Genomic DNA, 23,391 nt, shown 5'->3' with positions numbered 1-23,391 from the left:
CGTCGCGCGTTGCCTTTGCTGCAAGTCCGCCGACGCTCTGCACAGACCACTTCATCCACGTGATATTGTATTGAGGAATCTATTGTCGCTTTCTCTATCATCTTTTCTTACTTTTGTTAGAAGTGTATTGTTCATATTGTTGGAAAGGCGTGATCGCATGGCTATGAGGGAATCAAAGCTTGCATGGCTCAGTTCGGGGTGCTTGCACATCAGCGCCATCAGGAAGCCTCCTCACCAAGTTCAAAAGCCTGGCCCCCCAATCATCTCGAACATGAACACCGACACCATCACGGCTCAAGTAATTGTCAAAGCTCATGGTGAATAGTAGATCAATATGTTCCAGTCTCGAGCAAAAGTCTTAGGAATATCTTCCAGGCACACAGGCTCAATACCTGATCAGTCGGAACTTGAGCAATCTTTCCTTGTAATCCTCCCAAACGCCATGCCGAATTCAAAACAGGTTTCCTCGCTGAAGTCGATGCAATTCCCTCACTTGTTTTCCTTCTCCTTCTCGAAGCTGCCAGTAGAAGTTATCTTCTGTGCCTCCTCATCGGCCTTCATCTCACGAACTTTGGCCAGGACAACTTCACGGAAGATGGCACCCTTGGCAATCTTGCTCAGACTGCGCTTGTGCGTCACTCCCTTGTCCTCCGGTACCTTGAGGCCGGCTTCCAAAGGCTTCTCTTCTTGATGTGCGAGTGCGTCTCCTGCGGCCTGCTTTGCGCCGGCGGGAACGTCTCCAGCCTGTGGTACATCCTCCTCTTCGTCTTCTTGCATCTTGAGTGCTTCGATACGATTGGCGAGCTTGACCAATTCGATACCGCGCTTCAGGCGAGCCTTGGTCATGTATGCCTTGATTTCGGGCAGCAAGTTGTGGTCTGTTGCACCCTTGCCAGCAATCCAAGCATTCTTGAGCGCTTCCTGTAGATGGTGTCAGTCGAGTTCGGAACAATAGAAGGTTTATGATAAACGTACAGCACTTGTAGCTCTCTTCTCCGGCTTGGGAACGAGCAAGGTCATGATGAAATCCTTGGCTTCCTTGCTGACATCCTTCCAGTAACGTTCGTGGAAGACAACTCTGCCGTGCTTGGTCTCCTCAATAAGGTCGGTCAAGTTCTCGCTGCGGAAGGGCGAGTAACCGCAGAGGAGAGTGTAGGTGATGACACCGAGAGACCACATGTCGACGGGCTTGCTATGTCCTTTCTTGAGCATGACTTCGGGTGCTGCGTAACCGAAGGATCCAGCCATGGTCTTGAGCACACCATCGGGGCTGTCGAGATGTTTGGCAATGCCGAAGTCTGCGAGCACGAGAGTCGAGTCGTCGGCCTTGGTAAGGTAAAGGAGGTTCTCGGGCTTCAAATCTGGAAGAGCCGTCAGTATGGGCAAGACGGCCGCGTGAATTGGCGGGTGGAGACTGACCGCGATGGACGACATCGTTCTGGTGGAGGTAGTCGACGGCTTCCAAGACTTGTCTTATGGTGGCAGAAGCGTCCTTCTCGGTGAAGCGACCCTTTTCGCAGATGCGGTCAAACAGCTCTCCACCAGTCGCAAGTTGTGTCACAATGTAGTATTTGTCCTGCGCCCTGATCAGCTTGTGCTGCAGTATGTTCCGACTCTTGTATATCTCACTCTTGACTCGAACCAATCGAAGAACTTGACGATGTGGGGGTGTTGAAGGCGTTGGAGCATCTGTAGCTCATCGTAGACCATCTGGTCGTTGCCTTTGACGTTCTTCTTCAGGATGATCTTGACGGCGCATTTTCCTTGGGGTGACTCTGCTTCTCTGACGATGCCGTAGGTGCCGGCTCCGAGTGTCTTGCCAAACTTGTACTTGGATCTGTTGTCGCAATGTTAGTAGTGAACTGAGAGGTAGGATAAGGCTGGACGCACTTCTTGTCGTAGCTGTCGGGCTGGCCGTGGAGTTTGTTGAGCATACTAGTGACTATACCGAATGCTTGGTTAGTGGATGCTCGGAGCAGGTATTGTAGGGAATCGAGAATGGACGGCAGTTTGAGAGCGGGCGAGGATGTTTGTAAGACTGTGGCAGAGAGCCGACAGCTGGTTTTGTCTATGTCGCATGCTCAAGCATCAAGGGAAGGAGCTATCGGCGGCACTTACAACTCATGATGGCGTTTCGTCAGGCGCTCGCCGCTGACTGCGCTGCGTCTGGATGTGGAAGATGAGCGACGGTGAAGTCGCGCGAGTGAGATGAGAAGGCAAGTACTCCGTATATAGTCAACAAGCAGGATCAAGGTGCGACAGACAGATAGGAGGAAAAAAGGAAGACGATCAACATGGAGCGTATTCGTAACTCCAGTCTTACTCTAAGCTCGGCGGCCTGGACCCGGCGTGGCAGTGCGTGGGGCAGAGGGACGCAAGCTCGGAGGCTGAACAAGGGAGAATCAAATGTCACGGTGGGCTGTGCAGAGTTTCAGAACCTTTTTCAGCTCTGTTGAAACGAAGCCATGATTATTCATTTGCAGAGCTGTCTATATTTGCGTCTTTCTGCAGGAACACTTATATTGCAGCTGTTCCTTGTCAATGTCAATCTCGTGTTGTTGGAGGGGTTGAGAAACATGTGAAGCTCCGCCCTCAACTTCCGGGGCCGTCAGGGTCTTTGGTGAGCTTGGTGCTGAGCGAGACATGACAACCCGACTTGTGTGCGCCGCCATGTCCATCATCTGGGGTTTGCGAGACACGAAGATAGCTCAACATTGTATTGGAAGTGATCTGCTCTCGGCTATCTCAGCATGATTGCGCAAACATTGTCGCAATAGTAGGCCGGTCGCTTGGCTTCAAACAGGTCCAACAGATTGTTGCCAGCTCCAAGGTCTTGCATCTGGTGCTTCGTTCCATCTCAATGTGGGCGGAGTCTTTCTCGGAGCTGTGCACGCCCACGGCAAGTAGCACTTGTCCACTGCGCTCCGATAGAGTTGCGCAAGCTCGCTCGTTCTATCCATCCGCGTGCTGAGATCTGTCACAAACTACAATCATGGTCGCTCGAGAAGGGCGGGGAGGTGCATCAAGTTCCAAGGAAGTCGCGATGGACGTCATACAGGTACGTAGATGCTGGGCCGCTCTGACGTTTGCCCGTCGCAACAACAAAACAAAACCTGCGGGACCATTCGTATGGCAACAGATAAAGAGCATCAATCCGTCAGGTCGTCGCTGTTCTCATCCATCTCCCTACATTGCCATCACTTGCTCTCCATCGCCCTAAGACCTTTCAGAAGGCACTTGTCTCCAGCACCATCCAAAGCACAGTCTGTATTAGAGTCTCCAGCACTCCCACCTCGACCAGCACAAGCACCGCCAGTCGTTGAACAACGTCTCGTCTTCGCCTTCCAAGCCATCGTACCTCGCCCTGTCACACCTCAAAAGCCTGCCGATCTCCCAGCACCTCCTGTTCCAGCTCGCCCACGTTCCGTCTCTGGCGACTACCTCAAAGACAAGCGATTGGAACTGCAAAACTCGGATTAGGAAAGAGAACGTTGTCGAATTGCCCGGCAGTCCGAGGTAGAACAGCTACAGATCCAAGAGAAACTCCAGAAGATCAAAACAAGAATCGCAACAGCACCGAAACATGACGGCAAGCGCATATCTTTCAGTCCTCGCCGCTATGCTCGCTCTAGCGGTGGGAGCGGTCTACATGTTCGGCGTTCCTCCTCAGTGGAAGCGCGCTATGGAGGAGAAGGCTCTCGAAACCATGGGCGAGAACAAGGCCTCTTATCTGGTCAAGGGTAAGCTCTGTATCGCTCTTTGTAGATCCTTTCTCCTGCTAATACGACTTACCTTCCAGATCAAATCAACAGTCTCCCAGCAACAGACCAAAAGGACGTCAACCAGCTCAAGTCGGGAGTCGGAAATCTCGTCGGAGGAGCCCTACAGAATCCACTGGGCAAGGAAGCTGGGAACGTTGGGGATACAATCACTAGTCCTCTGACTGGTCGTTGAACATTTCATCTTTCCAGGAGCATCTCGACGCGCAGGTTGGGTTGAATGCTAGTTTTTGCAGGCACACGCGGTCGTGATCTGTCCCTATGATACCTACGAAGGATGCAATCACATATCAGATAGCATGCATATTTACCTGAGATGTCTACATCTGATATTCGGTGTCTCGTGAGGTCGACAATTGTTCTTCGTTGCATGCAGTCTTGTTGTGTTGGCAGCGTCCAGACTCCAACTTTCACATGCTTGGACCCTGCAAAATGCGCGAGCGGAGGCCGCCCGAGTTGCTGCGTGCTGTCGATCTTCAGCCTCGCGGTGCTGGCGACAACCTTCCTTGAAGGATCATCCTTTGTATCACGCCAACCCCGACCTGCTTCTTGCTCATTCTCTTCTACAACAACGTCGTTGCAACAAAGCATCGCCGGCCTTTGCGACAATATCCTGCAACACTTTCCGCCTGCGAAAACTCACAAAGCAGCACTCCCGCCTCTTGGCTTTGCTCCGCAACCCTAACACCTATTCGACCACTCCATACTTCTTGTCGCCAGTCACCGCCTCGCATAGTCTCGGCAAGATGATGAGCAGTAAAAGACTCCAGAAGGTGAGGTTCGTTTATTGAGTAATCTTTGACAACGTTCTGATGCTGTCGCAGGAGCTTCTGAAAATCCAAGGTCAATTGGCTCCCGGCATCACTCTCGTATCAGCAGAAAACCTCAAGACATGGCTCATGGACATCCAAGTCATGGACGCAAACCCCATCTACCAAGGCAACATCTTCCGTCTCAAGTTTGAGTTCAGCAACAACTATCCGATAGGTATCACAACATTCTCGTCGATTCACAGCACCTCTCGCTGACCATCCCTCCAGAACCACCGGAAGTCGTCTTTGTGCGTCATTCTGACCGCCCCATCCCCATGCACCCTCACATCTACACCAACGGCATCATCTGTCTGGACTTGCTCGCTGCTCAAGGCTGGTCACCGGTCCAGAATGTTGAGAGCATTTGCTTGAGCATTCAAAGCATGTTGACCGGCAACTCCAAGAACGAGCGTCCTCCTGGTGACGCCGATTTCGTCAGAAACAACCGTCTCCGCCCTCGCGATGTTGCTTTCCACTTCCACGACAATGAGGTTTGATCTGATGGTGTACTTGGTGTGCTTGGAGGTTCATGATGAATCGCTTGCGCCTGTCATCTTTCCTGCCCCACGTTCTTCTGCATAGGCTGGCGTTTCTCCTTTCGATCATATGGCATTGCGATGATGAGTTGTTCCTGGGTTTGGGGCGTGTTTTAACAGCTTTCGACGATATCTTACAAATCAGAGTCTGTTGCATTTTGACTGTCGTGACCTGCTTGCTCGTGTCTCACTTTGCTCTCCTCTACCGTGGTTCGCGGATAATCACGTCAAATTGCACAATCTTATCCTGATCGAGTTCTACATCCGCTGAGATAGACATCTACTACTGTTTTCACTGGTCGGATCAAGGTTACATGAGAACATCTTGCATTGCTGCAGACTGCAATCAGAGAAAGGGCGGGCAGAGGGACTGGAATTAGGGGCCGCTAGATAGGGGCAGAACTACATCTCTTCTGACGAGCAATGGGTCGTTCTTTTTCTGCCTCATCATCCATCTGGTCGCGGGCACGAATCATGGCTAGCGAGGCGGAGGGTGGGTTTTCGATGTTGCCCGAAGGCTCTTCTTCTTCATCGTCGTCGTGGTCGCCTGTATCAGGAAGAGAGGAAGTTCTTCAAGTATATATGTAGATATGAAAGTAGGTGATCTCCGTGATTGATGCAACCTCGATTATTGCGTAACACACCAGGGAGACTTGGGCTCGAAGGTACAGAGCTATGGGCTGTTTTCTTCGTGGAAACGTCAAAGAAGAAATGATGGAAATGATTTGAAATCAAACGTTGTATCTTGAGAGCTTGAGAGCTTGAAAGCCCCGAAAACATGGAAATAAGAGAGCATGAGGCGAAGTTTCCCGAGCATCCGAGCATGTAGACTCGGAACACGCAGCATTTGTGCCTTTGGAGAGGATTTGGAGTCAGGTCAACAAAGGCTCCAGAAGAGTTAGCTACTGCAACACTGCAGGCACTCAATGGAATGGAACTTGCTCTCAGTCTCAATCGGCAAGGTCACTATGTCACTATGCCAAAATTTATCGTACCCTTCTTCAGCTACAATAGTGGGGCAGATGACCCTGGGAGAGGCCTTCATTTCGAGTTCTTCAAGATCCCTACATTCCCAACACGCTATCATGCTGGCCGTCAACTGAGTGCCTGTATCAGAGCTGAAGGCAATCCAGTGGCCTTCAGAAGACCATACCATGACGGGCGGATTCGGATTCGAAAGTCGAAAGAGTAGTTGCATTGTATCTGACATAGTCAAAATGTCCTCTCATCTTATGACTCTGACTGTTGTTATCCTACGACACGACACCAACTATCCTGAATTGTGGCTGCCTCACCAATTACCTTAGATTGTGGTCCACTAATTTATACTCCAACAAGAATGAGTATCGTCTTCGAAGAAAGCAGTGTTTTCTTACGCTACAAACTCTTATCTCCTACGGCCACTCCTCCATCACATACTTACCTATCTACCTAGGTAGCAGTAGAAGACGATGGACGATGGACGATGAACCGAGGAGTTAGGGCAATCGCCTTCTCATTCTATCTCCCACTTCATATTCTGTATGTAACTATTATTCTTCCCTTCAACTTTAATATGTTTAAGAGGTACACTTCTTAAATGCAAGATCTAGGTAGGGTTGTCTAACCTTAGACAGGTAGAAGGTTTTTCTTTTTTGTTACTATAGTTATCATCGTCAATTTCATTACAAGTCTAGACAGAAAATGTGCGTGATATAGAAAGGCTTTCTGTTGTTGCCTAGAAGCTTTTTTTTATTATTGTTATTCTCGTTATCTACATTAAAGGCTTCTTCTTAACTACCGTTAAAGTCGTTAAGGTCGTTAGTAGTGTCTTCGTCGTCTTCGTAGTCGATTATGTCGTAGTGTTAGAGACAGTAGTATAGTCGACACCCGAACCGGTAGGAGAGATTAGTAAATGATCATTCTATTAAGCAGTGGAGAAAGTCTCGGACAATCGCGCTTTGAAGCTTTGAAGATCTGAAGCATCAGAAGTCCAGTATTGTATGGGTCCTGTGATGCGTTCGTCGCGAGGCTGCCGGCACCATCGCTGATACTCGTCACACTGAGCAAGCTCCTCCTTCGGCGTTTCCAAGTTGAATCACGAGCGGCCGCGATTTCCAACCTCCATGTTATCCACGGACTCCACCACCTGTTATACCACTCCAACTTGCTCCATGAATCCAGCCTCCTATTCCACGCCATGGCGTAGATCATCAAGGTGGGCTGGACTGGATTGGCGAGAGTGAGGAAGCGCGACGAGTACGCTGGTCCTGAGAGCTCGGAGGGTGTGCGGCGGACGACTCATCAAGGTTGAGCTTCCGGGCTTGCGAATCAGGGGAACGTGGACGCGAGGAGGCGACAGTGGAAGGGATCTCGGCCCAGAGCGGCGACTCGATGTAGTAATGTAGGCGAGGAACGAGGAACCCTTGGTAAAGTCGTTCATGATGCACATTGCAGTCTCGGGAATTGGGCGGTCAGAGTGCGTCTGCTTCTGGAGGAGGTTGTGTTAGCAATAATCAAATCAAGACAGGAACCATGAAGACCAACCTGTACGCCTGGAAGTTGGTAGTGTCGGGTTTGCGCTTCTTCTTGTGAGTCCTTTTTCTCGGTACCATCCTCATTCTTTGTGGTGGTGGCAGGCATCTTCTTCCCGCCGATTGCACCCTTCTTCTGCGTAACCCCGGGCTGTGCAATCACCCGTAGTGACCTCAGTACCAGGCATAGCAGCGCCAGCGTCATCGTCGGTAGGGAGTTGGAGCTGACTCGCGGTTCGCAAGCTATGGGTGCGAATGAAGGAGCTCGGTCTCTATGCCATTGAGACAGTATGCCATTGGGCCAGTATGCCATTCTAGAGTCGCACTTTCCAGAGCATCAGGCTAAATCCTCTCCGGTTCATATGAACAGGATATGATGACTTTCGCTATCAGTCGACTCACGTGTCGCCGACAGCCAGTACAAGTCTTCAGGTCGTTCTGGTCTGAGATTATGGACTGACATCTGGTATACAGTGTGTATAGTTTAAGTGTAATACAGACATGCTTACGATGTACACCCGGGTCACCGATAAACACCCGATACAATGGCCCTGTTAACAATTCCCATGCACCCTCGCAGAAAGTTCTTTTCTCGTGGAACGAATGATCAATCTCTTCTAACTTAGTTGTAATCGTGTCTACAAACCATAGTTCCAATGGACTGTAGGTCGGTTGAGGGACTTGCCGACATTGACATCGAATTCACCAAGGTAGTTTCCTATAACGGGATTAGCAAGGTATTGAGCATAGGAAAAGATGGAGAGACTTGCCTGGAGGACCATAATTGCACACTGTAAAGTGTGGTGGAGTGTAGGGTCCAACATTGGCAAGACCTTTGGGACAGTACTGAGTAGCGCAGCCGACCTTGGAAGTACCTTTCCAAACAATCTGAGAAAAGTGACCCCAATTGTGGAAATCGGACATGTCAGGTTGGGCTTGTCCGTAGAGCCCGTTGAAGTACGAGACTTCGCCGTTGTAAAAAAGTTCTGTGATGACGGCTGTTATGTTGTCTGCAGCAAGACCAGCAGCGATGTTTTGACCGTAACCTCCACCATCTGTCGTTGTGTTGTGAGCATAGACACAAGTCGATGCGATCTGGGCGGCAGTCGAAGCAAGAGCGTTGTCCCAGACGAGATTGCTGGCAGAATGATTGGCACGGTGGACATTGTGTGAAACGAGGACCCGCTGCTGATATGTAGTGGCCTTTGCTGCAGCTGCCGATGACGACTTCACGGTACTCGAGGTCTTCAAAGTACTGCTGACCTTCTTTGAAGAAGTAGTGGCCGCCTTTGTCGCGATAGGTGATGCTTTCGCGGTCGAGATTATCTTGACTGAGGAGGTCTTCTGGGTCGAAGTCATTTTTGTAGAAGTAGTAGCCCTCTTGACTATGTCGATACCATCCGCGTTGTCGGCTTGGCCAGCTATGAGGGGATAGCCAACCTCATAGTCAACACCATCCCCGAGGTCAAGCTTGACTGGACTAGCAAGACTACCGACTACCAGTGCGAGACTGAAAATGATAGCACTAGTACGCATGTCGGAATCCCGTGGGTCTCTAAGTCGTGATAAGCGTGGTCGTAAGGTCAAAGGTCTTGTATATGAATCGTCCGAATGCCAGATTCAAAGGGGAATGAAATGATATTTTTACGAGTAAGAAACAGTTTTGTGAGATCCAGATCTGCCCGGTGATAGTGGAAGTTTCGATTATTTCACATGTTGAGAAAGGTAGAGAAGTGCGGTTCTTATAGGCATCCATGATATGCAAGGTCTGAGGGCAAAAGCACACATACTGATGTGATAATGCTTTGACGTAGAGTTTGTAATAGTACCGTTACAAGTCTTAGGAGAGCAGATCTCAATGTATATTGTACTTTCTCTACTTTCTCGCGAGAAAATGTTTAGGGTGTGAAATCTTCGGATAGTCTGGACCTTGTTGACAGGCGATGGCGAACGGTAATGTTTTACAACGGCAGAGAGCTGTTGGAAGAAGGGAACGACACAACTACGCCCACCACCTCTCACATGTAAGAGCAAAGTCTGTTCTACATGTCAGTCCAGACACGTATCGCGCTTGGTCATGAAAAAGTTGGCTTTTTTGACCTACAACAGAGCACATTCATCAAAGAAGATAGCGAGAAGTCTGTACATCGATCTCGAAAGAAGAATGGGCTTGCGGACCCTTAGCATGTCCAACGTTTTTCGCAAGCCGAAATGAGCGCGGCTTCCCAATCGCGCGCCAACGTTTTCGTTGCGACTAACGGCTATTGGAAGACTTGCAAGAATCCAAGCCGCGCATCGCTTGTCTGCGCAAGCAGAAGTCGTTGATCAAATAGCGAAGAGACCAGCGATCATCTGGGTCATGACGTGGACATGAGAATATAATGGAGCTCGCTGACGGTAGCCAGCAGTAGGGAGGACATCATCATCTGTCTGCTTCTAGAGCATACTAGACCCTGATGCTAGACACGAGAGATTCCTAACAAACAATAATGGTTTGGGACTTGCCCAACAAGAGACGATCATGGAGATACGCACAATGCCGTCCCCCATCTATGCTCGAAGATCAATGTTTCCTCAATACGCTCTAGCTGCATTGGAACTTGTCGCAGGTGAGTTGATCACACAAGTAATGATCATTGTGTAATTGTATACCATCTCTATCAATTGCGACGATCGAAGTGTCATTGCTCGAGATTTGATGACACAAGTTGCTGTCAGTTTGATATGGGTGTTCGCTCGACAGGGTGGGGAAGATCTGACAGCACGCAGATTTGTTTGGGTCAGGACGTTGCAAGTTGCGGGGTCACACTCGAGGTGGTGCAATCGATTTGGGATAGAACATCTTATTCATTGGGTATATACGGATATGTACTCGACGATCACTTTCCTCTCACCTCTAGGAAATCAAAACTCCAACCACAAGCAATCCATTATGCCTTCATGTTCTCCAGCTCAAGCATGGGCGAGTCACTGTGGAAGTGGTACAACTTGGGCTCTGGAAGACCCTTCTTGCGAAGAATAGTGGTCTTGAACCAGTACGGCAAGACCTTGAACATCTGGTAGCTCATGTGGGTGCGGGTAGGGACAGCGAAAACGTAGTCCAGCTCTTCCAGGGAGCGCTGCTTGGTCTCAGGTAACCAGAGGAAGATCATTGCGCAAGCGACTGCGTTCATGGCAGCGTAGAAGCCGAATGCGCCAGTGGTCCCAAAAGCGCGAAGCTGACGAGGGAAGGTGAGAGAGACGACGGTGGCCCAGAAGTTGTTGGTGGCAACAGCCCAAGACATACCAACCTCACGGTGCGACAGAGGGAAGACTTCTGCAGAGTAGGTGAATGGTACAGGACCCTCACCAGGAGAGTAGAAGGCATCGAACAAGTAGATAAAGAGCGCAATCAGACCAAGGTGGGCGGCGGAAGATGTGGGGATCAAGAAGCAGAGTCCAGCTGCCAACAGCGTCCAGCACATGTTGGGGAAGGTGAAGAGGAGGAGGGCGCGACGACCGTAGGTATCGATGGTCCAGACGGCAGGCCAGGCGAAGATGAAGTTGATAATACCGAAGCCCCAGGATGCGAGAAGAGCACCGGTAACAGTTGCGCCAGCTTGTGCGAAGATGGTTGAAGAGTAGAAGGCGATGATGTTGATACCGCACATCTGCTGACCGATCATAACAATACCGGAAGCCTGGACAGCACGACGCAGACGAGGGATGGTGAAGAGCTCGATGAAGCGGGTGAAGAAACCGGCATTGGCGGGAAGACCAGACTGCTCAATGAGCATGACTTCCTGTTCCATTTGAGCGTAGATGTAGATCAACTCTCTTGCAGCGAGGATAGGCTTTCCACGGAAACGAAGCAGAGACTTGTAAGCCTTGCCGTACTTCTTCTTGGACATCAGCCATCTGGGCGATTCGGGAACGAAGAAGATACCAAGAACAAGGGGAACGGCAGGAATGAAGGCTGAACCAAGCTGAAGACGCCATGCGATATCACCGACGTCCTTGACAGCAAGGTTGGCAGATGTTCCGAGAAGGATACCGAAAGCAGTCCAAATCTGCCATGACATGACCAAACCACCTCTAATCTTGGTAGGAGCAACCTCTGCGGAGAAGACTGGGACGGTGACTTCCTTCAAACCCATACCAATACCAAGAAGGATACGAGTGACGATGAGCTGTTGCCAGTTCTGTGTAACGGCCATGCCGATGGGAGCGAGAAGAGAGAAGACGGCGGCGATGAAGATGACACCACGGCGACCGAGCCAGTGATTGAGAGGGTCGGAGATCCAGCCGGCGAACAAGAAGATGGCGAGGTAAGGGCAGGAGTTGATGAAACCAACAAGCCATTGGTTGGCGGCGCAGTTACCGGCGGCTTCGCAGACGGGTCCGCTCTCGGGAATGCCAAAGGCTTGAGGGAAGGACAAGTTGGCACCGTTGGATCCGGTCTGATCCCAACCTTGAATGGCAGCTATGGCAAAGTCAGTCAATGCTCACGAAGTCGGGGTAGAGGTGGAAGCGCATACCAGCAACAGAATTCAGAATGATGGTGATGTAGAGAATCTTGGGTTGGCGCCACTTGTGAGTGATCTCCTCGCGGAAGGTCTCCTTCTCCTCATCGGTAAAGTCGTCCATGGTGTGGACTTCGGCAGGGTTCTGAGCAGCAAGGGCGCCCTTCTTCAGAAGAGGCAGGATGTCGTTGAGGTCATGGTCGGCAGCGAACTTCTCTGCAGAGCGCATCAAAGTCTCGCGAGATACACCAACAAGAGGGTTGCGAATCCTGCAAAGGGTCAATGATATGCTTGATAGATGGGACCGGTACTGTCGTACTCTCCAGTAACATTGTCGGTGAGCTCTGCAACTCTTGCTTGACGCTTCTCCTCGGCAACATTGAAGCGGTCGTGGGTAGGATCAGAGCTGATGTCTTCGTGGTGAGCCATGATGACGGATGAGTTGGAAGGAAGTGATGAGCTGCTTCTGCTCGGCAAAGGAGGATGAGTGAGGACTCTTTATAGCACACGACCAACTCGCATACCCCAAACAGCCAGTATCAAGGAGTTGGTCCATGCCATCTAGGTTTCTCTTGGGGCCCCGCGTGACGGCCATGCGACATGATCTTGCTCCAGTATTCCCCAGTGTGTACCAGTTTCTCCATGTCGCCCCGCTCAATATCACACGGTTTATGTGGCGGGTTGCATCCGAGAGTACTGCAATAGTCGGTAAAGCCAAAGGTCCTAATCGGCCCTTTGTTGTAGCCGTACCCTACCTATCTCTCGGCGTGGTCGTGTTGTTTCGGCTTGTCGTCTCCTCGGAAGAGCCTCTCGGGAAAGCGACCAGTCGGGGAAGCCGTGACCCCACTGGAGAAACGCCCTTCGTACCGTGGCGCACCGTTGTAAAACCTCGTTCCTCGCTCCCACCTTTGATGAATATACAACACTTCCATTCTCTGACGGCGTGCATCGTGCAATCTTCATCCCAAGCTTCCTGCTGGTGTTTGAGGCGTTCAAGGGGTTGTGGGCGTGTGAGTGAGGCTTTTGTTGATATTGTCTCGAAGATCGGGTCGACCAATGCATGGCATGGCATTCGTGACCACAGCTTGATGTCGCAGGTGCAAAGAAAGTGTTTTCGCTTGGTCGGCGGTTGCCGGGAGGGGTTGTCAGAGTTTGTCACCATTTGCTGCTCCCGGCGACGGCAGGGGCGCGGTGTTGACGGCTCAGGCGCCATACAACGGACGTGGAACAAACCTTGGAATTTGGGCGCTATGAAGGTGACGATGCAGCGCTTTCGCTTGGACTGCGCATCTGCGACTACGACATGTCCAATATCATCTGGAGCAGCTCTGCCACAGGATGTGACAATGATCTAGAGAAACACAAATTGATCATTGTTGAGCAAGCAGAAGAACTCGAAGCATCACCTCCAAGCTCTTCTCAGAATCTTGTTCAAGAAAGCACTGACCTCCTCATCTTTCCCGTCGAACGGCTTTCCATGGCGGGGAATAACTTTGCTGTCCAAACCTCCACAACTCCACAACCCGCCAAACCACACAGGTTTAGACTTTTATCTGTACACAATCATGATAGGCCGCTGTCCCTATTTCGGAAGTCACAAGTGAGCTGGTTGTCCTGCTTCGGCTGGTGCAGGATCATGATCAAGAGTTTCCCGAAAATGCCTCACCTCTGACACTAATTTTCGGCCGAAAAACATGCTATTGAGATGCACCATGTGTTATAGGTAGGCAAAGAGTTCCATGAGAAGCGAGGTTTCGCTGTAACTCCATTGGTTATTGAGACTTGCCTCGAAAGGCTCTGCTCTCGACAGTAAACGTTTGTCAAACGCAGGAGATTGAAGTTTGTTGATGGCACTTTCCCGAGGTCGGACTGGCATAGAAACACTCCTAATGTTGACTCAACAGGCCGGTGAAGCCCTTGACTCGCAAACAGGCATGCGCGACGACAAACCCTTGACAGCAAAGCAAGCCCTGATGATTCAACATCGTCTAGACTCCTGAATATTTGTTCACTTGACTCCACAATCTCCCCATGGGCACAAATACTGCCCGTTGCAAGTCCACATGCAAGACTTTGCCTCTTGGTTTTTGGGCTTGAAGAATACCACATCTTGATTTGAAACCACTCTTTGATATCTTGGACGTTCCAATGAAGAGGACAGCCCATGACTCTGTACCTTCTAGCCCTAGTCTCCCTGGTCTGCGATAATCAAGTTTGCGTCACGGAGATCTTGCACCTCGAATCGCCTGCTTCCATGTCTATATACGAGCTTTTTGTCGTTAAGAGAAAAGCAAGTGAAACCTAGGCCATCGGTATCTGACTTAGTCAAAGTTTGTCCTCTTATCTTATGATTCTCAGTATGATATGTTGTCCTTCTGCGACACCAACCACCTCAGATTGTGGTCTACCCATTCGTACTCCAACAAGAACGAGTAAAGTCCTCTGAGAAAGCAGTAGTTTCTCACGCCACAAACTCTCACTTCCTCCGGCCACTCCTTCAACACTGGACGCATAAGCTCTAGAAGAACTTCCTTTCTACGTACAATGGCATACTGTCCTCCCACATGCTATCCGTCAACATCTTCTTGTTCTGCCCATCCTTGTCCATCACAACAATCTGCCCGTACGGCTGGAAGGTGTTGTCGTACATCACACTCTCATCCCGGAATCCGTACATGCCTGTACTGTACATGATCCTTCCATCGAAACTCCAAACGGCATGAGCATCGTTTGCTTCGCTCTCGGTCAAGATCTTCAGGTCGGTGCCGTCAGGACGGATGGTGCAGATATCAAAGCGGTCCTCTTGCCAGCTCGAGCCATAAGTCCAGTTTGTTTGACGTGTGAAGACGATCAATTCACCATCAGGAGACCAGCCGGGTGTGTTGTCCCAGCCAGCAGTTAGCTGAGTGGTGTCCCCGGTCTCCATGTCTAGCACGTGCAAGCCCAAAGGCCCATATGTGGCGTTCCAGAGTCTGTACACAAGCTTTGTGCCGTCAGGAGAGAAGGAGGGAAAGCCTGCGTTGTTTGTGCCGTCAGTCAAGTTCTGCGTAGCCGTGCCGTCGGCGTCGAAAGAGTAAAGAGTTCCAGGATACAAAATGCGATCGAAGAACCAGACTCCAAAACCCGCGGCGAGCTTTGAACCATCTGCTGTCCAGGTAGGTTGGAACGCTCCCGCCAGTCCGCTTGCATAAAGCTCTGCATATTCTTCCGAGGCATTGATGTCCCAAGTGTCGAAGGCAGTGGTGAGATTGGCATAATCAGCACCAGTGAGAACAATCGAAGATGAGCCATTGCCGAGCTGCTTCTCGGTAGTCGCAAGGCGTCCTGTCTCAATATTGAACGAAGGGAACACGTCCATGAATCGGTAGTCCCACTCTTCATCCCAGCTGAACAGCTCCTTCTCGGCGGGTCGCTGGCCCCACTCATAAACTTCGTACACGACCTTGCTGCCGTCCGGGGACCATGCCGGATTGCGCATAGTACTGTTAATATAGTGGTGTGTAGTATCTGGACTGGTGTAGTGGATGCCCGCTTCCGTTCCAGCTTTGACGAGATAGCCAATGTTGCTGCTGTTACCCAAGTACGCAGGAGACACCTTCAATGTGTTGTCGAAAGTATGCTGGACAACATCGCTGCCAGTGGCAACATCAACACTGAAGATCTGAGAAAACACAGCTAACTCTTGACCAGCCACTGTGCCATGCGCGCCGTACGTATCCTCGGTCGAAATGTTGTAGTAGACGATTCGTGATGCATCGGGCGACCATCTCGGTGTACCCAGGCAACGACTCTCTTCTCCGATGACCTTGCGAAAACCACTACCATCGGGGCGAACGACAAAGACGGCGAGTGATTGAGTATGCTCCCAGCCAGTACCATCACTGTGGCCAGTCCACTGAGTGCCTGCATCAGAGCTGAAGGTAATCCAGTGGCCGTCAGGAGACCAAGACGGGCGGAAAAAGCTGTGAGGGCCCACGAAACTGCCAACGCTTTCGTCACTGCCTGTGACATTGATGGAGATACCGGTGTGAAGATCCTTGACAAAGATGTTTGTCGTGTAATTGATGGCTGTCGACACATAGGCAAGCTTGTTGCCGTCGGGCGACAGACCTCCGATATCTTCAAACGAGTCGCTGGAGACCAATTCGGTAAGCTCTGTACCATCCGTATTGACTAAGTACAGGTCGGACTGGCCATCAGCGCGTCTTTCGCTGGTGAAGATAATTCTCTGACCGTCGGAAGACCATGAGGCGTGATAATCAAAGGGGGCCGTTTGGTTGCTCATCAACTTCGTAGCATTGCTTCCATCGGCGTTCGAAATCCACAATTGAGACCCGGAAGGCGCGATGCGGTTGAAGTAGAAGACGCCCTTCTTGTCGGCGGAAGGAGAGGTACGATTCGTTTCGTTTCCATATTGCGCAAGCTTGTTCTTCCCGATGGACGCATAGGGGCAGTCAGGGCGTGCAGCTGCTTTATCAGCATACGGACATGCTGCAAGACTGGTACCGACACTCAGGCTGAAGGCCACAATAGGAAAGAACCGCATGGCAAGACTTCCTTGTTTGACGCGACAAAAAGGGGAGGGGCAGGTCGGTGGTAGAAAGAGTCTTAAGGCGCCTGTCTTATCAATCAGCGAATCCTAGATCGCTTCGTATTTTGTTCAAAGGAGTCATCCCCAAGCGATGATCTACAAGGTGCAAGGTGTCTTTGACGACCTGTGCGATGGTTCCAAGCCGTAATTCGCCTGTAAATCGATTCGGTATGGTGCTGCTTCGTGAAAATTCTTCAGTGAACAAAATCGATCAAGGCTTTGGGCTCCAAGCAGAAACTCCGTGTTCGAATAGCCGCAGCAGCAGCAGCAGGCTTCACGTCTTCGCGTGACCCCTGAGCAGATCAGCCCATTCTCTTCATCTGTGAACCGCTCAATCTACTCCATTCATCAGCGATGCCATCTTCTTCGCAATCAGCTTGCTGTCAGCAAGCCCCCTGACCGTCGCCCCTATCCAAGGCGTCGTCATCATCATCGTAAGTCAACAAGTCAAGCACATGTCAACGTCTGACACCCTGCTTCTAGAGTACTTACTGTACCTTCTTTTCATCATGCCTCTGCTGCACATGGCTTCCTCAATGGCTTCCTCAATGCCGCCAGCAAGCAAGCAAGCATGCTCCATCGTCATGATAAACGCTTCTCGCTTCACCATTGGGTAAGTTCCTGCAGACAAGATGACGATGATAACGTCTTCCTGAATTCTTGCTGACAGTTCTTCCAGTTGATCCAGATTGTTCCAACCAATGCCAATCATTAAACCAAAGATCTTCGCCGGTCGGTTCAAATCAACGCCGTCGACCTGTTCATCATCGGATCCACAGCTCTTGCTTCCGAGCGAGAGTGTAGGTTCCTACCCCTCGCTGTTTCGGCAGGGGGAGGGATCGGCCTACATGTGTATGAAGATAGCAGGTCCACCGCACCCACCGCAAGATCAAGAAGCTCAAGAAGCCACGCCAACCCACAAGTCCCCGCTTGTACCATGTCTGTTTTGTCGTCTCTGGTTGCTGAGAAGCGGACAGGTTGCCTCGCATAGGTCTTCAGCAATCTCTACCTTGTATCCTCTTGTTGCGGAGGTGCTCGGAAAAGGATTGCCATAGCACCGGAGACAGGCAGTATGGCAAGCACGGATTAGCATTCATCATGACATGAGCAAACTTCCTTCACACTTCCATGTCGGACATACTCGCACACCTTCATACTTCCATCCTAGACATTCTTTTGCTCTACTGCAAGCTGCAGGAGTTCAAAAGCTTTAGAAGATACGCCGCTCCACAAGTCACATGCTTGTACCATGTTCTTCTGTTGTCTCTAATCACCGAGAAGCGGACATATTGTCTTGCACAGGTCTTCTGTAAGCTCTTCCTTGTGTCTCGGTTTCGGAGGTGCTCGGGAAAGGAATGTGGTAGCACTAGAGACAGATAGCATGCGCATGGCTCTTTACCACAACAATTGGTGTAGTCGGCTTCAGAAGATTAATAGCCAAAGTGTCATATTCTAGTTTCCTCGATCGGCTTGTCGTACATATGCAGAACGAGCTGTTGTCCACCACGGACTCGGGCAGATCCTGATGGTGGCTTTTCCCCGCATTTCGGGCCATCAAGGTTGCCATTCGCGAGCGTCCGAGCGCGTTCTGCTCCAGCTTCGCCGGCGCACTCTTCAGCCTGCATCAACAAGACAGTCCGCCTATCAGATCTGCTCTCTGAATATCGCGCACGACAGATCCCATCGCGGCAGTCTTCATCGTTACCAAACAAAGTTTGTTTATCACGCTGACATCACAGTACAAAAGCCTGACGCAAGAAACGAAACAATGCGCATTCGTCGTTGACCGTCTCACTGCTGGACTCCGCAGAGCATGGGCTCCTCGATATCCTTAGCCTTCGTCGTTCTCCACCTACGACACTCTTGTAGTCCGTCGATCTTGTTTTCCGAAGCGACCTTCGATTGAAAAGCCCACACCGTACCCGTACAACGCCTGCCACTCCGCCGCAGCCGTCTCACCACGCGTCCTTCCACCACAGACACCGCCCCCCAAGTCAGTCCAACATCTGCCAGACGCGCCGTCGGCAGCTTGAAGCATATGACATGGCGGCAACGCTGAACAAAGAGATGGAAACATGATATACAAGTTGCGCTTCGCTTGGACTGCTCTTGCAACTCCTTCGTCACCGCCGAACCTCGCGACGACTCAAGGCCTTGGGACAAGCGCATTCAACCCTGACTGACTTCTACCTGCTTGATTGTCTCATCTCCATCGGCATGATCCTCGGCGCAGGGTGATGCTCTTCAGGAGTCGTTGTTCGACGTCGCAATTCCGAACGCTGGACCGCCTGCTCCCCCAGACTCCTACAGCCTGCAAAGCACTTCACGAACGCCGCGCTGTCGCCAGGCGGCGCCGGGAATGAAGAGACAGTACGCGCCATGACATTGCTGTCGGTCCCGAGCGCCTGTCCTACGACGACCTCGCCGGTTCACACGCCCGGACAAAATCAAGAGAAGGAACATGGTACATTTGCTGCAAAATGGAGAGGTACTCTTTGTCACACCACAGCTATCGCTGTGGTTGCCCTGTCCCCTCCTTCGACCTCTCGCAAAGAATACTTCGCTACAACGTGGCTGGCTCTGGCAGGTCCAACACAACTTGAAGCCTCACCACCGGGCGCAATCTGGACATGTTGTCGACTCCGACAGTGCGAACTGCTTTGGTCCTCTTGCTCTTTGATTCAGCTTGCTCCTACGTGCCCGCGCAGCACTCAACAACTAATGATGCAAGTCATGTCCTCGCCGCCTGTCAAACATTTGCCGCTTTGCAGTCTCTTCAGGTCCACCATCCCAATTTTTGTTGTCAACTTGGCCGACGTCACCCACATCTTCCACGCTTGTGCACCCTCGCGCGAAAATTCCCACTTGTCCCTCGTCATCCTGTGCACGACCTCCGTACTCAACCGCTCCCTCTTCTGTCCACAAACCGAATCTGGACTGACGCCGGCTTCACGTTCCAAGCGACCTTTTTGACGAGTAAACCAATTACACAAAGAGGAACTTGATCGGCCAATCACTCATCACGGCTACTGCTCCCCTGCATATCACTACCCTTCCTGTCGCTGATCAGGGCCCGCCGATCAATACTTGAGTGATCTGCTGTTGATCGCAAAGACGCTTCTGTCAACAACTCAAGATCTTGTGCCAATTTGGACCACACGTCACGTCAATGGCTCGTTATCTCCGATCAGATGGCTGCATGCTCTTGAAGCAGACAACGCAACTGCTCAAGGACATTGCGAAAGTCAGGATCTTCACCTCTGCCAACGTTGTGTGCAATGGTCTGTCGGTGGGTACATGACAACACTTGTGATTATTGAGAGGATTTTGGGGATGATACGAGTGGTCGCACTGGTATATAATGAGGTTCTCAGTACCGCCAAGTGGCACATCATCCACATCTTCTCCAGTCTCATCCACTACCATCTCTTCAAATCCAGCCATCCTCACTCAATCAACCGCAACTACTCCTCCAACATGGTTCAATTCACTACTCTTTTGACCGCTGCTTTGGCCGGTGTCTCCTTCGCCGCTCCTCTTGAGAGCCGCGCTTCTTCTTCTCCAGCCGACAACGCAAACAACGTCGTCTGCGGTGCTCTCCTCTCCCCTCTCACTCAAGTCTTCGACTACCAGTCCGGCAATGTTGGTGGTAACGTCGAAGATGTTCTCGCTGCTGCCAACAACATTCTTTCCGAAGCCAAGCTCCCCAAGGATGTTGAGAGCATCTTGTCCAGCGTGACTGGTGGAATTGTCGGATCCGTTACCAACGGTGTCAGCAATATCCTCTACGGTCTTTCTACCGCCGCCGAGAATGTGGACTCCGAGTGCCGTACCAACGCTGCCTACTGCACAAACGAGTTGGGTGCCGCTCGTGCAGCATGCGCTTCTAACCAGAAGGCTCAGGCCCAGGACGGCTGTCTTCAAGCCAAGTACACATGTGCCCGCAACGGTCTTCTCACATCTGACCAAGTCAACAAGATGGCGCCTTGCTGTTCTCAGTACACCGGTTCTGCTGCTGCTGCTGGTTTCTCGTAGAGGTTGAGCTTCTCGATATCATGATTATGACGGGTCCTTGGTTGGTGCTCAAGGTTTTTGGATGGAACATATCTACTGCAGGCAGTGCATTTGGGGGTTTCACGCAGCCTTCGTCGGGCGTTCTCTTGTTCTTTTAGCATCTCGATATGCTAGCTCTGTATCTTCAGACGTGTACAATAAATGATTTGCTCCTGATTCTGAAGTTCATCTCGCGCCCGTTTTCCCCCAAGATCTGCTTGATCGATGCCTGTTCGTCTCCGCTTCGTCGCGCGTCTAGCTATCCCTTCGCTCGGCGACGTCCTTTCGCAAGGTTCAGCCATTGATGTTATCGCTGCCGCGGCCTCCTCTTCCTCCTCTTCTTCGTACACACGTCGTCGTCGCCACCTCTTCCACGTACGAACCACCTCGTCGTCGCCACCTCTTCCACGTACGAACCACCTCGTCGTCGCGATGCCGCCTAAGAAGAAGATACGAACCGAGCATAACCTGCCTCCCCTCGTCGTAAACGATGTCCCCTCGATACCGTCGCCGCTCAAGATTATACAACGAGACGCTCGTGTCTAGTATAGGAAATCCGCCTTAGGTTTTACTTTAGTTCCTCGATATTTTTTCTCCAAATTTAAGTATAGCCTTCTTAGACATTAAACCTAACTATATTAAGAATTTAACGCTATTCTATAAAGGACTACGCTCTATAGAGCGCCTTAAACATAGTAGAATTTTAGGTATAAAGCTTCGCCTATAATAACTACTTCCTAATTAGGATAAGCGCCTATATACTATAATAGGGTCTATCTAGATTTAGTTAAGTATTTCCTTTTATAGTACTACTTAATATAGGTATATAATACTACCTCTACTAGTATATAGACAATATTAGAGATCTTAAATAAAGTATACTTAGTATATAGTACATATTTCTATCTAGGAGAGTTATAGACTATACCTTTACTTACTACTCTAGGTATATAATTCTATCGCTATTTAGCGTCGTATACCTATATTATAGTACGCTAATTAGTCTAACGCTAGTATATAGGCTAGCCCTAGTTTTTTTAGTATAACGCTAAAATGTAACTTACCTACTCTATCTTATAATGCTAAAACGCGCCTATCTCTTCCTCTTTATTACCTACCCTATTATACGACGCTAAAGTACGTCTATCTCCTCCTCTCTATTATACTATAATTATATTACTTAATGTAATAGCGTATCTACTATAATTAAAATATTATCTATCTATAATATACTTTATAATATATATACGAAATACCTATATACTAAAATAGTAACTAATAATGTAGGTCGCTATAAAGCGCCCTAACTCCCTATTAATACATTTAGCTATAACTTTAACAATAATATAATCCTCTTAAATAATCTTTATAATACTAATAAGAGTAACGCATTTAACATTAAGGACATTATATATAAGACTAGCTTATAGAACGCGTCTAACCTCGATTACGTAGTACCCCTTCTAGGTACTATATTATATCTATACGTATATACCCTACTAGTACTAACATATTATAAGTTTAGGAATGTCCCTAGAATAGGATAATAGCTATATTAAAATTAACCTAGCTATCCTTACTAACTACCCTTCCCTATACGCTAACTACTCTTCTATAACGTCGCTAGACTAAGCCCGTTCTATATATTCTCTATAGTCCTTACTAATACTTCTATAAAGCCTATTCTAGTATCTTAGCAAAAACTATATACTCGTCTATCTCTAATACTAGTATATAGTTAGTCCTAACCTATAGGTAGTTATTAGGCACCTTTAGAAATATTATAATATATCCTTTATAGCTAATTACTACTTTATCTTCTATCCTTTTACTAATCTTCCTATTATAAGTCTTAACTCTATTATCCTACTAGAACCTCTATGCCCGCCTATGTCCTACTTAAAGCTACTAACTACTACTTTCTACTACCTTTACTATCTCTAACTCGCCTTAGAACTATATAATTATATTACTATTAACTACTTTACTATAAGGGCGTATTAGAATACTATATACGATAATACTCTACTAATTAGTAGCTAGTCTACGCTAGCTTTTTAATCTAAGTTAAAGAACGATCGCTAGCGTATTTATAAGGTACAATTATTCTCTAGGAACTATAGAGGTAATAGATATTTTATAGTATATAGTCTATACTAGGGTCGTATTAGTAAGACTTTTAAGTAGTCTATAACGTAGGTTATTCTAGACCTTAGTAATATAATCGCTACTAAGTAAAATAGTACTACTACTAATATATAAGTAAACCTTAATAGGTACCTAGACTATATCGCTCCCTAGGACTAGACTAGTTAGTTCTATAGGACTAGATAGGTTAACTACCTTTAACCTTACTAGGACTATAAATAGCTCGCTAAACTTAGTTAACTCCCTCTCTAGATAGAGCCTAAAATGCGCTTAGTTATAACGTTAATAGATCGTATTATAGAATACGCTATATCTAGCCTTAGTACCCTCTTATATAATACCCTTTACCTCCTTAAAGAACTAAAGCTAGACTTGCTAGGTAACTACCCTCTAAAGCGTATATAGAACTATAAGAGCTAAGAATAGGTAGCTAGATTATTCGCCTAGGCTATATATT

At 49.3% G+C, this 23,391-nt stretch overlaps 11 protein-coding genes across 11 annotated transcripts; 6 read left to right on the top strand and 5 right to left on the bottom strand.

Annotated features, from left to right (window-relative positions):
- Positions 1-57: 57 nt before the first annotated feature.
- On the bottom strand, positions 58-2,246 carry M438DRAFT_329429 (Ca2+/calmodulin-dependent protein kinase). Its single transcript, XM_029903249.1, has 6 exons — positions 2,119-2,246; positions 1,891-1,942; positions 1,630-1,837; positions 1,420-1,576; positions 976-1,361; positions 58-921 (listed from the first exon to the last, which is right to left on the bottom strand). Exons 1-6 carry the CDS (start codon positions 2,123-2,125, stop codon positions 490-492), a joined length of 1,242 nt encoding a protein of 413 aa, XP_029754864.1. The 5' UTR covers positions 2,126-2,246; the 3' UTR covers positions 58-489.
- An 883-nt stretch (positions 2,247-3,129) lies between these two features.
- M438DRAFT_340426 (uncharacterized protein) lies at positions 3,130-3,480 on the top strand (the record flags this gene model as incomplete). The annotated part of the gene is made up of 1 exon (XM_029904323.1): positions 3,130-3,480. The coding sequence occupies one exon, from the start codon at positions 3,130-3,132 to the stop codon at positions 3,478-3,480; it is 351 nt and encodes a 116-aa protein (XP_029754863.1).
- A 103-nt stretch (positions 3,481-3,583) lies between these two features.
- M438DRAFT_285165 (uncharacterized protein) lies at positions 3,584-3,954 on the top strand (the record flags this gene model as incomplete). Its single annotated transcript, XM_029901508.1, has 2 exons — positions 3,584-3,740; positions 3,800-3,954. 2 exons carry the CDS (start codon positions 3,584-3,586, stop codon positions 3,952-3,954), a joined length of 312 nt encoding a protein of 103 aa, XP_029754862.1.
- A 637-nt stretch (positions 3,955-4,591) lies between these two features.
- On the top strand, positions 4,592-5,088 carry M438DRAFT_285204 (UBC-like protein; the record flags this gene model as incomplete). Its single annotated transcript, XM_029901511.1, has 2 exons — positions 4,592-4,766; positions 4,820-5,088. The coding sequence occupies 2 exons, from the start codon at positions 4,592-4,594 to the stop codon at positions 5,086-5,088; spliced, it is 444 nt and encodes a 147-aa protein (XP_029754861.1).
- A 2,206-nt stretch (positions 5,089-7,294) lies between these two features.
- On the bottom strand, positions 7,295-7,953 carry M438DRAFT_340424 (uncharacterized protein; the record flags this gene model as incomplete). Its single annotated transcript, XM_029904322.1, has 2 exons — positions 7,295-7,597; positions 7,654-7,953. The coding sequence occupies 2 exons, from the start codon at positions 7,951-7,953 to the stop codon at positions 7,295-7,297; spliced, it is 603 nt and encodes a 200-aa protein (XP_029754860.1).
- Positions 7,954-8,093: 140 nt separating this feature from the next.
- On the bottom strand, positions 8,094-9,333 carry M438DRAFT_401009 (PR-1-like protein). The gene is made up of 2 exons (XM_029909500.1): positions 8,411-9,333; positions 8,094-8,358 (listed from the first exon to the last, which is right to left on the bottom strand). Exons 1-2 carry the CDS (start codon positions 9,174-9,176, stop codon positions 8,279-8,281), a joined length of 846 nt encoding a protein of 281 aa, XP_029754859.1. The 5' UTR covers positions 9,177-9,333; the 3' UTR covers positions 8,094-8,278.
- Positions 9,334-10,570: 1,237 nt separating this feature from the next.
- On the bottom strand, positions 10,571-12,571 carry M438DRAFT_307490 (MFS transporter; the record flags this gene model as incomplete). Its single annotated transcript, XM_029902302.1, has 3 exons — positions 10,571-12,102; positions 12,158-12,411; positions 12,462-12,571. The coding sequence occupies 3 exons, from the start codon at positions 12,569-12,571 to the stop codon at positions 10,571-10,573; spliced, it is 1,896 nt and encodes a 631-aa protein (XP_029754858.1).
- Positions 12,400-13,585, top strand: M438DRAFT_169488 (uncharacterized protein). Its single transcript, XM_029899111.1, has one exon. It carries the CDS (start codon positions 12,697-12,699, stop codon positions 13,495-13,497), a length of 801 nt encoding a protein of 266 aa, XP_029754857.1. The 5' UTR covers positions 12,400-12,696; the 3' UTR covers positions 13,498-13,585.
- Positions 13,586-14,660: 1,075 nt separating this feature from the next.
- On the bottom strand, positions 14,661-16,688 carry M438DRAFT_329413 (tricorn protease N-terminal domain-containing protein; the record flags this gene model as incomplete). Its single annotated transcript, XM_029903248.1, has 1 exon — positions 14,661-16,688. The coding sequence occupies one exon, from the start codon at positions 16,686-16,688 to the stop codon at positions 14,661-14,663; it is 2,028 nt and encodes a 675-aa protein (XP_029754856.1).
- Positions 16,689-19,007: 2,319 nt separating this feature from the next.
- Positions 19,008-19,868, top strand: M438DRAFT_169476 (uncharacterized protein). The gene has a single exon (XM_029899109.1). The coding sequence runs from the start codon at positions 19,113-19,115 to the stop codon at positions 19,704-19,706; it is 594 nt and encodes a 197-aa protein (XP_029754855.1). The 5' UTR covers positions 19,008-19,112; the 3' UTR covers positions 19,707-19,868.
- M438DRAFT_169477 (uncharacterized protein) lies at positions 19,869-20,843 on the top strand. The gene has a single exon (XM_029899110.1). It carries the CDS (start codon positions 20,031-20,033, stop codon positions 20,766-20,768), a length of 738 nt encoding a protein of 245 aa, XP_029754854.1. The 5' UTR covers positions 19,869-20,030; the 3' UTR covers positions 20,769-20,843.
- The last annotated feature ends 2,548 nt before the right edge of the window (positions 20,844-23,391 follow it).

This window comes from Aureobasidium pullulans, assembly GCF_000721785.1.
Source record: "Aureobasidium pullulans EXF-150 unplaced genomic scaffold scaffold_43, whole genome shotgun sequence".
Lineage (NCBI taxonomy): Eukaryota > Fungi > Ascomycota > Dothideomycetes > Dothideales > Saccotheciaceae > Aureobasidium > Aureobasidium pullulans.
Note: the sequence above shows the minus strand (reverse complement) of the source record. Positions and strands in the feature narration are given on the sequence as shown.

Excerpts from the sequence above, each read along its gene's own strand:
- M438DRAFT_329429 (XM_029903249.1), bottom strand. Across the intron at positions 1,362-1,419 it reads GAACGATGTCGTCCATCGCG|ATTTGAAGCCCGAGAACCTC; the intron begins GTCAGTCTCCAC and ends CGGCTCTTCCAG. Across the intron at positions 922-975 it reads AGAAGAGAGCTACAAGTGCT|GAAGCGCTCAAGAATGCTTG; the intron begins GTACGTTTATCA and ends CACCATCTACAG.
- M438DRAFT_169488 (XM_029899111.1), top strand. The coding sequence starts at position 12,697 with ATGCCATCTAGGTTTCTCTTGGGGCCCCGCGTGACGGCCATGCGACAT.
- M438DRAFT_401009 (XM_029909500.1), bottom strand. The coding sequence starts at position 9,176 with ATGCGTACTAGTGCTATCATTTTCAGTCTCGCACTGGTAGTCGGTAGT. Across the intron at positions 8,359-8,410 it reads GTGCAATTATGGTCCTCCAG|GAAACTACCTTGGTGAATTC; the intron begins GCAAGTCTCTCC and ends ATCCCGTTATAG.
- M438DRAFT_169477 (XM_029899110.1), top strand. The coding sequence starts at position 20,031 with ATGACAACACTTGTGATTATTGAGAGGATTTTGGGGATGATACGAGTG.
- M438DRAFT_169476 (XM_029899109.1), top strand. The coding sequence starts at position 19,113 with ATGACATTGCTGTCGGTCCCGAGCGCCTGTCCTACGACGACCTCGCCG.